General features: G+C 36.1%; 1 protein-coding gene across 2 annotated transcripts in view; it reads left to right on the forward strand.

Moving 5' to 3' along the window:
* Window positions 1-12,736, forward strand: part of Tmx3 (thioredoxin related transmembrane protein 3) — a 31,617-nt gene extending 18,881 nt beyond the window's left edge. For both annotated transcript variants that reach the window (XM_032885397.1, XM_032885398.1), the window contains 6 exons: window positions 392-449; window positions 624-677; window positions 1,923-1,979; window positions 6,870-6,999; window positions 8,314-8,382; window positions 9,376-12,736. In XM_032885397.1, coding sequence (XP_032741288.1) covers window positions 392-449; window positions 624-677; window positions 1,923-1,979; window positions 6,870-6,999; window positions 8,314-8,382; window positions 9,376-9,633 — 626 coding nt within the window. In that variant the 3' untranslated portion in view covers window positions 9,634-12,736. The remainder of the gene's footprint in view (window positions 1-391; window positions 450-623; window positions 678-1,922; window positions 1,980-6,869; window positions 7,000-8,313; window positions 8,383-9,375) is intronic.

A 12,736-nucleotide genomic window follows, 5' to 3' on the forward strand; every position in this document is an offset into this window, starting at 1 on the left:
ACAATAAGATGTTGGATTAAGGGCTAGAAAGATGGCTCAGCAGTTAAGAGCACCGACTGCTCTTCCAGAGGTCCTGAGTTCAAATCCCAGCAACCACATGGTAACTCACAACCATCTGTAATGAGATCTGATGCCCTCTTCTGGTGTGTCTGAAGACAGCTACAGTGTACTCATATATAATAATTAATAAATAAATAAATAAATATCAGTCTTTTAAAAAAAGATGTTGGGTTAATTTTGTATAACACATAAATTATGATTGAAGTAAAAGTTTAGAAACATATTATGATAATTCACATTTACAGGAGATGTAATATTTGACAAGTAAGTGTAATATGAGTTATGTCATGTTCAATTTCAAGAAAATGAAAGCTATTATTCTTAATTTCAGGAAAGCTTGTGGCCATTGCAGTTATTGATGAGAAAAATACATCACTCGAGCATACCAGGTACAGTTGCTTAAAATGGATTTAAGCTTCAAATGTCATCCAGATCAGTTCTTTCTGTGATCTCCTTAGAGTATCTTTTGTCTGTAGCACCTTAGATAAGGCAACAATGTTGTAATGGGATAATTAAACTTTTTAATTGAAGAGTGAAATGTTTATATATTTCTTCTTCCATAGATTAAAGTCAATTATTCAGGAAGTTGCTAGAGATTTCAGAGACCACTTCCATAGGTATGTGTATGTGTTCTAAAAAGTTGTCTTTGTTTGAAAGGTTGTCTTTGTTTCATTTGGCATTACAGTGAGGTAAATCAAAAGTGGTAAGATAAGTTGAGGATCTCTAATCTCTAAAATTTAAATCCGACATCTAAGATGCTCTAAGGTCTAAATGCATGGACTCTGACATGACACTAAGTGGAAAATTCCACACTTGCCTTCCCATGATAGTAGTCAGAACACAAAGTCACTTTTAAGGAATTGTGTGGGGGTTGGGGATTTAGCTCAGTGGTAGAGCGCTTGCCTAGCACAAGGCCCTGGGTTCGGTCCTCAGCTCTGGGGGCGGGGGCTGGTTATGAAATTTCTTTCAGGATATGTGTATAAGATATATATGGGGGGAAAATGAAATCTGTAATTAACACTTTGGTCCCTGCCCTAGGGAGCTCATTGTTTATGTGAAAATGTTCCAAACCATGAAAACTTTCAGAAATTTCAAGCACATTTGGCCCTAGGCTTTCAGATAAGACAGTCCATATCTCATACTGGTGAGAATGAGACAGGTGAATCAAGAATTGACTGGCCTGGAGCTTCCGGTCAGCACGAGGATACATGCATGCCACATCTTTCAAGTTAGAGTAGCTGCATTTATAATTCATCCCATTCCTGCTTCCTGAGAGAGTTTGGCATATGTTTTATGGTAGAAAAATATATACATAAATTTGTAAATTGGAAACAATTTAAGTGACAGTCACATGTCAGGTAGATGATGGTAAAAATAACTCAAAAAAATTAAAGGAATAAAAATTCTACTTAGGATTAAGAATTTTTGCTGTATTTCACATATTTGGGTTTGTTGTTGCTATCAAAAACAGCACTAAAAACTTCTAGAAGTCATTATTTTCTTCATATTTCAAATCTACCAAAAACGCATTGTGTAGTTCTCCTGGTACATGGAATCTGACTTTTCTAAGTGGTCCTATTTCCTAGTAAATCAGCTTTCCTAGTATTTTACTTGTAGCACATTTCTTTCCTGCCTTTTAAGCATGGTTACTACAATGAGGTGAAATGTCCAGTTTGTTGCTGCTGCTCCTGTACTTGCTTATCAGTAGAACATACTCTTATTAAATATCATAGGGATTTCCATGTTCATTGTTGAAAGTTTATATGCTTACCAATTTCTAGTTTGTATTGTGTCCCTTTTTTCTTTTAATCTAATATTGTGCTCTTTCTCTTCTTTCTCTTTGTTGTTGCTGTGTTTCAAAGAGATTTTCAGTTTGGCCATATGGATGGAAATGACTATATAAACACCTTGCTGATGGAGTAAGTAAAGTGTTGATGGTTTTGATAGCAATTTTTCCACGTTGATATCTCTTAATTTTGAGAGATAGAGAGTGACTTAATTAGCTGGAAAAAACATACCAAAAACTACTTGTCATTTTCTGGTGCTAACATTCTCCCATTATATGTCTTATTTTATTTTATAAATCCTGAATTTTGAATTCATTGAGATTTAATTATATTATTTTTTTCTAAAATTTTGTTTAGATTTAATTATTTTGTATATATGAGTGTTCTATCTGCATGTATACCTGATTACCAGAAGAGGGTATCAGATCACATTATAGATGGTTGTGAGCCACCGTATGGTTGCTTGGGATCAAAGTACATCTGGAAGAGTAGCCATTGCTCTTAACAGCTGAGCCATCTCTGTAGCCCCAGAGATTTAATTTCATTCTTTAGTGTAGAAGATAATTTCTCACTTCTTTATAACTTAGTGTTCTCAAATCATTCTACAATATGTAGTATCTGTAGTTTTTATAATACGAACTTTAATAATTTTAAAAATTATGGGCTGGTGAGGCACTTGCTCACAGGCCTGGCAACTTGAGTTTAATCCCTATATAGAGACCAAATTCCTGAGGGTTGGCTCATTTCCACATATAATTATTGATACTTGAAGTAATTGAATTGACACTGGTATTTTTTCAACTTTTAAAATTCATTAATAGGTTGATACCAGTGTAGAATAAATTTTAGTTATTTTTATCCCCATTCCCCCCAATTTTCTCCCACATTTCCCTCTGAAACACTTCTGCCCAATATGTCTGGCCCAACTTAATATGAGTTATTTGCATGAGTATATGAGTAGGTTATTGCCTGGAACATTTATAACATCAATGAAGAAAATGATAACCTCCTGACCCAACAGCTATTAACTGCCAATAATCACACAGGAAGGGATAGGACTTCATAGCCCCTACCACCACGCCCCTCCCCTGCCCAAAACATGGTACAATCTTGACAGACTCAGATGCAGATAACTATGAGTTCATACTTGCAATAGCTGTACTGTGTGCAGAAGTCAACTTTTTTGCTGCACATCTCCCTGTTCTCTCTCTCTTTTTATCTCCTTTCCCTGTTTCCCTTCTGGAAACCACCTATCCCATCCCCCCCGCACCCCCTTCTATGAGGGTGCTCCCCCATCTACCACTTTTCTCCCACCTCCCCGCCTTGGCATTCCCCTACAGTGGGGCATCAAGCCTTCACAAGACAAACAGCTTCTCCTCCCATTGATGCCCGACAAGGTTATCCTTTGCTACATAAGCAGCTGGAGCCACCAGTCACTCCATGTGTACTCTTTGGTTGGTGGTTTAGTCTCTGGGAGCTCTGGGGTGTCTGGTTTGTTGATATTGTTGTTCTTCCTATGGGGTTGCAAACCCGTTCAGCTACCTCAGTCCTTTCTCTAACTCCTCCATTGGGGACCCCATTCTCAGTCCCATGGTTGGCTGAGAGCATCTGCCTCTGTATTTGTCAGGCTCTGGCAGAGTCTTTCAGGAGACAGCTATATCAGGTTCCTGTCAGCATGCACTTCTTGGCATCTACAATACTGTCTGGGTTTGGTGACTGCATGTATATGGGCTGGATCCCCAGGTATGACAGTCTCTGGATGGCCTCTCCTACAATCTCTACTCTACAGTTTGTCTCCATATTTCCTCCTGTGAGTATTTCTGTTCCCCCTTCTAAGAAGGGCTGAAGCATCCACACTTTTGGTCTTCCTTCTTGAGCTCCATGTGGTCTGTAAGTTGTACCTTGTGTATTCTGACCTTTTGTGCTAATATCCACTTATCAGTGAGTGCTTAACATGTGTGTTCTTTTGTAATTGGGTTCCCTCACTCAGAATGATATTTTCTAGTTCCATCCATTTGCCTAAGAATTTCATGAAGTCATTGTTTTTAATATCTGAGTAGTACTCCATTGTATAAATGTACCACATTTTCTGTATCCATTCCTTGGTTGAAGGACATCTGGGTTCTTTCCAGCTTCTGGCTGCTATGAGCATAGTGGAGCATGTGTCTTTGTTATATGTTGGAGCATCTTTTGGGTATGTGCCCAAAAGGAGTGGTATATCTGGATCCTCAGTTAGTACTCTGTCCAATTTTCAAGGAACTGCCAGACAGATTTCCACAGTGGTTATGCCAGCTTGCAATCCTACCATCAATGGAGGAGTGTTCCTCTTTCTTCACATTCTCGCCAGCGTCTGCTGCCAGCTGAGCAGCAGATCTTAGCCATTCAGACTGGTGTGAGGTGGAATCTCAGGATTGTTTTGATTTGCATTTCCCTCATGACTAAGGATGTTGAACATTTCTTTAGGTACTTATTAGCCATTCGATATTCCTCAGTTAAGAATTCTTTCTTGGGGGCTGGAGAGATGGCTCAGCAGTTAAGAGCACTGACTGCTCTTCCAGAGGTCCTGAGTTCAATTCCCAGCAAGCACATGGTGGCTCACAACCATCTGTAACAGGATCTGATGCCCTCTTCTGGTGTGTCTGAATAAAGTGATAAATAAATCTTTTAAAAAAAAAATTCTTTCTTTAGCTCTCTATTTTTTTAATAGGGTTATTTGATTCTCTGGAGTCTAACTTCTTGAGTTCTTTGTATATATTGGATATTAGCCCTCTATTGCATATAGGATTGGTAAAGATCAGTTGCCATTTTGTTCTATTGACAGTGTCCTTTGCCTTACAGAACCTTTGCAATTTTATGAGGTCCCATTTGTCAATTCTTGATCTTAGAGCATAAGCCATTGGTGTTCTGTTTCCCCGTGCCCATGTGTTTGAGGCTCTTGCCCACTTTTTCTTCTACTTTGAGTGTATCTGGTTTTATATGGAGGTCCTTGATCCACTTGGACTTGAGCTTTGTACAAGGCAATAAGAATGGATTGATTTGCATTCTTCTACATTCTGACTTCCAGTTGACCAGCACCGTTTGTTGAAAATGCTGTCTTTTTTCCACTAGATGGTTTTAGCTCCTTTGACAAAGATCAAGTGACCGTAGGTGTATGGATTCATTTCTGGGTCTTCAATTCTATTTCACTGATCTATCTGCCTGTCTCTGTACCAATACCATACAGTTTTTATCACTATTGCTCTATAATACAGCTTGAGGTCAGGGATGGTGATTCCCCCAGAAGTTCTTTTGTTGTTGAGAATAGTTTTTGCTATCCTGAGTTTTTGTTATTCAAAATTAATTTGCAAATTGCCCTTTTTTAACTTTATGAAGAATTGAGTTGGAATTTTGATGGGGATTTCATTGAATCTGTAGATCGCTTTTGGTAAAATGGCCATTTTTACTACATTAATCCTGCCATCCATGAGCATGGGAGATCTTTCCATCTTCTGAGATCTTTTTGATTTCTTTTCCACTTCCATCCCCCTTGCCAATTGTTTCCCAAATTACCATAAAGTTTTAGTACCAAAAGAAAAAAAAACCAGAACAACAATTCATATATTTCTTATTGCCCATTTATTGTTTATAGAAGTTGTAAGGTTGATCTTGTATAAATCTAAGAGAAAAGATATTCTGTATAATCCTATAATAGAAATACAGTTTTTGCAGTATGTATGATAGGAACTTTGATAAGACCATTTTTTTTAAATCTTTCGCAGTGAGTAGATAGATTTATTTAAAAATAGTTTTGCAACATTATGCAGCAGTTTTGTTTCAATAACATAATCTGAGATGATAGTATCTAACAGTGAACATTTAATAAATAGTTTAATCAGTTGTGAAATAGAAGGTCTGAGCTCAAATTACAGTCACAAGATCATAATGAGCTTAAGTTGTTAGGTTTGAAGGGTATGATAAGTTTTGGCTTTTTGGGTTTTTTTGGGGGAGGGGGGTTGTCTCTGACAAATACCTGAGGGAAACATTTTAAAGGAGGTAAGTTTTATTTTGGGTCCAGTTTATAAGTCTCAGACAATGTTAGTGGATTCCACTGGTTTTGGTTTAAATGAAGCAGAGCATCATGGCAGTGGAATGTGTGGCTGATACTCCTCACCTTAGGTGACTAAGAAGTAAAAGTAGAAGAAAAAAAAAAAGGAAGCAAGATAAACCATCAAGTGCACGTTGCCAGTCACATCTAGCTAGGTTTAAACTGTTGAAGATTCCCTGCTTACAAAGATAATATCACCAGCTGGGGACCAAGCCTTCTACACATGAGCCTGTCCAGGCCACTTCACATTCAGGCTATAACAATAGGGCTTTCTGTGCTAGGATGTGATCCTCTTTGATGAATGTTTAAGTACATTGGAAAATACATGTATCCTGTTGTTGGGTAGAGTGACAGTAGACTAGAGAGTTCACAATAGTGTTTATTCACCTTGTATATGTTTGCTCAAAATATAAAATGTCATTCTGAATGTTTAGCTTGAATATTCTCCTGTAATTGTGTGAAAGTTAGGAATTATTGGTTTCCATATTTTATAAGAAAAAAATTTGCATGTAAGAAGCTAAATTTCTGGACTAACACCTTGCAATGTTGAGAGAAAGTGCCAGAATCAAACAGTATGGGTCTAGAGACTATCTTCCTGCCTATCTGGGTTTCTGAGTACCATCTAAGGTAGGGCTAAATGTTATTAGTATTCCATATAATGCTATTAAGAAATTTATAATTTGCAAAGCATGAATTTTATTCTCATATTTAATCACTGTTATTCAGGTGTTGATTTTTAGAATATTTTCATGCAATCTTGCATAATGATTAATTTTATGCAAACTTTGAAAGGTTCCTGTAGACCACAGTGGTAAAGATATTAAAAATCTGTACCTCCTGTACAATTAACAAACTGTAGCTCCTAAGATATAAATGAGCAGTAAGGTATTCGTTATTGCTGTGCTTAATATGAGTTTTGATTTCTTTTTTTTTTCTAGCGAGTTGACGGTCCCAACCATAGTTGTACTGAATACTTCAAACCAACAGTACTTTTTGCTAGATAGACATATTAAGGATGCCAGCGACATGGTCCAGTTCATTAACAGCATTTTGGATGGTACAGTACCAGTAAGTGATTCAGATCCATTTCAGAGGGATAAAAGGGAGGAGGCAGAGGAGAAACTAGCAGTCCTTCACCTTTGATCCTGAAAAGAAAAGGTATTCATTGCCTGAGGGGAAAGGAATCCGCTTCAGCCCACTGCTTTCTCCCGTCTCAGTCAGCCACAGGTGCAGATGTCCCTCAAAGCCGTATTTGAGATACCTTTGCTTGCACAGTAATGGGAAAAGTGTTCTTAGCCTCTGGTGTTGGACTAGAGATATTAAGAGATTTGTGATGTGGGGTAGTACTTTTTAGAGACTTTACCTGGCACTAAATACACTTTTGGGTCAGTTGAATTAAGGACAACTGAAATAAGTTACCAGAAATTATTTTTTATTTCCTAATAAAAACTGTGAACAATCACAGTTTTTTAACCATCAAGAAATGTTTTGAGAGTCAGAGGTCCAGCAAAGAGTTCTAAAAGTAATCAGGCAAGAGAATTATCATAAAGACTATACAATTTTAATTTTCTTATTGTAGTATTTCTCAACCTAAGGTACAATTCATATTAACAGTTATAAAAACCTGCTAAGGTGTGACCAGCACACATCTTAATTAAGTGGAAAAAAAATTGAGAAGGATCTTTGTTGCTTCAATGATAATTTAATTACCATTATCTTACATTTTTGTTTTAAGTTTTATACAAACTTTGAAAAGTCAGTATTGCATACCTATCATGGTTTAAAGTCAGTAAATTTGGGAAACTCCCTTAGTTACATAAGTAAGTAGCAATATGGTACTATGTAGAAATAGTATTTTTGATTGAAAGAAATTCAGTTGTAGTGGTGAGAGCCCTTTTGTAAAACCTAACCAGACTTTTATAACAGATTTCATTGGTCCTGTAGTTTAACAATTCAAAGAATAGGCCAGACTTCTGGGATAGTTAGATGCCAGGGTTTGATATCCCCAGGAACTTTTCTCTGCTTCTCAGCACTCCCTGTTGAGCTCTGTCTGCATGAGGATATTTTTAAGTAGTAGAAAGTTTCTCCCTCAATGTGGCTAAGCAACGGAGGAAAACCCAAAGCTTGTCCAAGCCTGGGGAGGGTGGGCCTGCTTCAGCAAGCCACAGGGATCATGAGTAAAAGCAGAATGAATGTTTAGAGTATGTTAACATGATAAGATGGGAATATAAGACAAAAGAGGGTGTAAATATTTACCATGAATTTGAGGGGTTACATATGTAATATTTTATAAGTCAACTTTTACCTCCTGTTACATGATTATGTAACATAAAATGAACTACTAATATGTGCATAACATGTTTTGTTCTTATTAAATTGAAGGCCCAAGGAGGTGATAGCATTTTTCAGAGATTGAAAAGAATAGTATTTGATGCCAAATCTACAATTGTGGTAAGTTCTGACAGTTAATTTGGTGTCTTCAATAGTTGAAAAATTTGGGGTTCTCAATCTGCTCTCTCTTTGTACTTGCTTTCTTTCTTTTGTACTTTATTTCTTTAAATGGCTGACTTAAATTGTAGAATTAAAATCTGACCGTAACTCTCTAACAGCTCCTTCCTTCATTTGTTCTTCCCACCTGTCTTGCTAGCAGCTCTATGCTGCTTTTTATTTGTTGAGGCCAAAGCCATCATGAAAATGTGCTAGCCTTCTTTATTGATAAAGGAGCAAATTTGAGTAATCTGAATGAACCCATACATAGCATCCGTCTATTTATCAGTCACATTCATTTTCTTTTTTCCACCCAAATGGATTGGCCACTTGGTATTTTGTCCACCAGCTGCCCTCATTTTCACCCAAGTCCACACCTTCTCTCAGCAGTCTACACAGTGTCACAACAGCCATCAGTTCCGAGCAATTAACCCATGAATACATCTTATGGTAAAACTGATTCAGTAAAATTATTTTTTCTGAGAACTGAGGAAATAGCACATAACATAAAATTAACTAGTAAGTTAATGTGGCTTTGCTAATAACAACATCACTCATGTTAAAATGTCATGTGAAGAGAATATGTATAGAGCTTTAAGTAAATGGCTCTGTTGAGAGCTGGTACCTTTTTTGCAATACCCAAGTTTATTTTCCAACACACAATCTCCTCCTTCTCCTCTTCCTCTTCTTCCTCCTCCTTCTCATATATATCCCACCTAAGAGACTATTTGGTTACTTTTCCTGTTGCCCATTGCCAATTCTGCACACATGCACACCCACATATGAGTATAGAGTTTTTGTTTAGTCTTTAACATGGTAGGAATTACTCGGGTATTGTCATTAAGTCATTGAAACTGAGTTCAATAGCAGTGAGGGGAATCTGTTATGGCCTTAAATTTATATCATGTGTTTCATGTCAGAATTCCATTCAAATGCAATTGTATTCTCTCCCCACAGTCTATATTCAAGAGCTCTCCCCTTATGGGCTGCTTTCTTTTCGGGCTGCCACTGGGTGTCATCAGTATCATGTGCTATGGAATCTATACAGCTGACACAGATGGAGGCTACATAGAAGAACGATATGAAGTGTCCAAAAGTGAAATGGAAAACCAGGAACAGATAGAAGAGAGTAAAGAGCAGGAATCCAGCAGTGGAGGGTCTCTAGTGCCTACTGTGCAAGAGTCCAAAGATGTATTAGAAAAGAAGAAAGATTGAGACTTCACAGATAAAAAATATTTGATAGAATTTCAAGTTATTAAAGAGTATTTATTGAACTTAGAGATTTAATCATGATCTATTTACAGAAGAGAACATATTCTTTGTATTTTGCTAATAACAACTGCATGAATTAAAATAATCTTTCCATAAGTAGGAAGCTGTTTGGAACAAAGTGATGAACAGTTTGTTCAAAACAAAGCCAGATCATTGTATCACTTACCTTACAGATCCGTTCTGTGCACACTTCTCTATGTGCATGTTCTATGACAAAGTTAAGAAGCTTGGACAGAATATTAAATTGCCCATTAATGTGGAAGATGTGTTTTTTGCAAAGAGAAATAGTACTTTCACCTACTATATTAATTCTCCTATATTTTGGATAAAATTTATATAAACAAATAAAGTCTTTAAAATTTAGACATTTTAAGAACTGTTAACTTTTTCCGTGTATCAAATTTAAGGTTCTGAGTTTGAAACTAGTAATTTTATATATAGCATAGCGATTTTATTTTACTAGTTGTTTTTAAAGGGAGAAATGTTACTTTTTTACTTATACTCTGTTGCATTATTATGATATTGGCATATGGTCCCATGAAGTGGGGGAAGAATCTTGTAATTGACCTTTTAAAATGACCGCTGGTATGCAGGGAGTGATGGCTTCAGCTTTTACCTATGCTGTTTAGAAGAGTGCACTGTCCACCACTGGAAGAAGGAGTGGCCCTCCTAATATATCTTGATGTTAGCCAAAGCAGCCTGGTATTTTGTTTTGTTTTTATTTTATAGCTTGACATTACTTCTAGTATTTCTATTAATTCAGAATGTTTTCGGAAGTAATAGAAATCATGTTTTTATGATATGTAAACTAATAATTAAAATTTACTGCCACACCTCTATTGTGGAAGGCCATAACATGTTCACAGTACAATCAACATGTTAAACTCAGATGTCACAAACCAAGGGAGAGATCCTAATTCCCTTCTCTAGACCCAGCCTTGCCTCTTTGACAGTCACAACCTCTGTCTTTCATCAGAATGCAGTCATGCCTCACAGTGGGTGTTTGTGATAATATGTTTACTACAGATCAGTTTGTTAATTTTGAAGCTTTCACGTTATCTAATCTCAGAATTTTTATTGGGTAATGTTTAGGTCCTATTCTTTGAGTATTCTAGAGTTTGTTGAAAGGATCCGCTGAACATTTACAAACACGGTTTGTAGCACTAACTCTGAAGTTACTTGGGGCTTCTGCTTTGGTTGCCAAGGGAGCTTCTGGTTTCTGATGCAATACTAATCAATATTGCATCATATTAATGAATTAAAACATGTATATCTATAGAGCAAGAGAATTGCTAATCATAGTCTGTGTCCAAATATTCTTTTTATATTTAAAAGCAACCATTTTTAATATTTAATCACCCATCATTAACTTTATGGATAATGGTGTACGTATGTAGTCATGGGGAATGTTCAGAAAATAAAAGAATATTTTCAGGTGGAAACTGGAGATAAGCACTGTTAAAATTACTGTAACAAACTCCTCCATAGAATAAAGATGACTCTTTGGGAAAGTTCATGGTAGTGGTCCCAATGGTCAAGCCTTTTTGCAGGAGAAAAGACCTGAAGTCCATATGGATGCCTCATTAATGATAATATGTGGTGAAGAGAGAGACATGAAGAAATAGGAAGTACCACTATTACATTTATTACTGTTTATCACTACCAAATGTTAAATGTATTTTGTCTTGTCAATCATCCTTGTAAATAAGTTCTCAGTAGGAAAAAAGAGTAAAGCACAGCTTTGCATTAATAAACATATGCACAGAGGTAATTCATTGTATCCTGCAATAATTTTCTTTTTGAATGAGTGCTTTGGTTCTCTGTTGTGAAACAACTTTATATTGATCCTCATATTCTATTTGTACTTTTAAAATGTGCATCAGGGGAAAGAACGTGTAAGTGGTTTGTAAGTAAATAGTTTTATTTCTTTTTGAATTAAACTTTTAATTTTTACATGTTTCTTCTTGAGGATATTATTTGCATTGTTAGATTGCTCACATAAAAAAAAACTTAAAATTTGTTCACTCATGTACTTTTCTTTTCAGTGTGTTATCAGTACCGTTTGCTTATCAGGAGAACATACTTTAGAATCAAGGCAGCTCTATTCATAATCTAGGAAAAGATCGATCCTCTAATTCCCTTGGTTAAATACCAGAAATAGAATCCTTTCAGGAAATTGGGATTCTACCTTTCCTTTCATGTGTCAAGTTCTGATTTCTGAAATTCAAAATCATAGCTCATTGGTGCTCTACCAACATTTAAGAGTATTTCAGAGAATGTGCATTTAAACATGCCCAACATCCTCAGCACCTCTGTCCTGAAATCTCTCTTTGTTGTGTTTATCAATATTTTTGTAGTTTCTTTTGTTTGAAACGTCTTTGAAATTAATTAGCTCTAGAGGTTTTTACTCAAAGGACTTCTGAAACCTGGTTTAGAAATAATGTAAAAGATGCCAAATGAGTAAAAGTGATGGAAAGGTCTCTTGAAGAGCTGAAGCAGTCATGAATGTTGTTTCTGTTTACTCAGTTTTATTGCCCATGATGTTTCTAATGTTGACTTGGTAGGTTGCTCTAAATTTTAAGAAAAAAATAATTCCAGCATTGGTATCACAGAGGCAGGCAGATCTCTGTGAGTTCGAGGCCAGCCTGAAATGCAGAGTGAGTTCCAGGACAGCCAGGGCTACAGAGAAACCCTTTCTTGGGGAAAAAAATTTATACATTTTTCATCAGTCTTTCATGATGAAATGAACAGAGGGGAAAAAAATCACTCAGCTATTCTTACGTAGAAATTCTTAAACAAGTGTAAGATATTAAGACTTAAACGACTGAGTTTGCAATTTTATTTTTACAAATATATATTTTTCCTGAATGTATAAGTCCCAAGAATGAGGAGAATAATAATAATGATGATAATAAATTTTCTAGTTTGGACTAAGTTATAATGGTTTTTGAAAGTCTTTATTACTACTAACTTGTTTAATTGTGATACTCTGCCTTATACACCAATTGGAAACCTTTGTTTTTCTAAAATAAAGTAATTAAAAACA

This window comes from Rattus rattus, chromosome 15 (assembly GCF_011064425.1).
Source record: "Rattus rattus isolate New Zealand chromosome 15, Rrattus_CSIRO_v1, whole genome shotgun sequence".
In the NCBI taxonomy this organism is placed as follows: domain Eukaryota; kingdom Metazoa; phylum Chordata; class Mammalia; order Rodentia; family Muridae; genus Rattus; species Rattus rattus.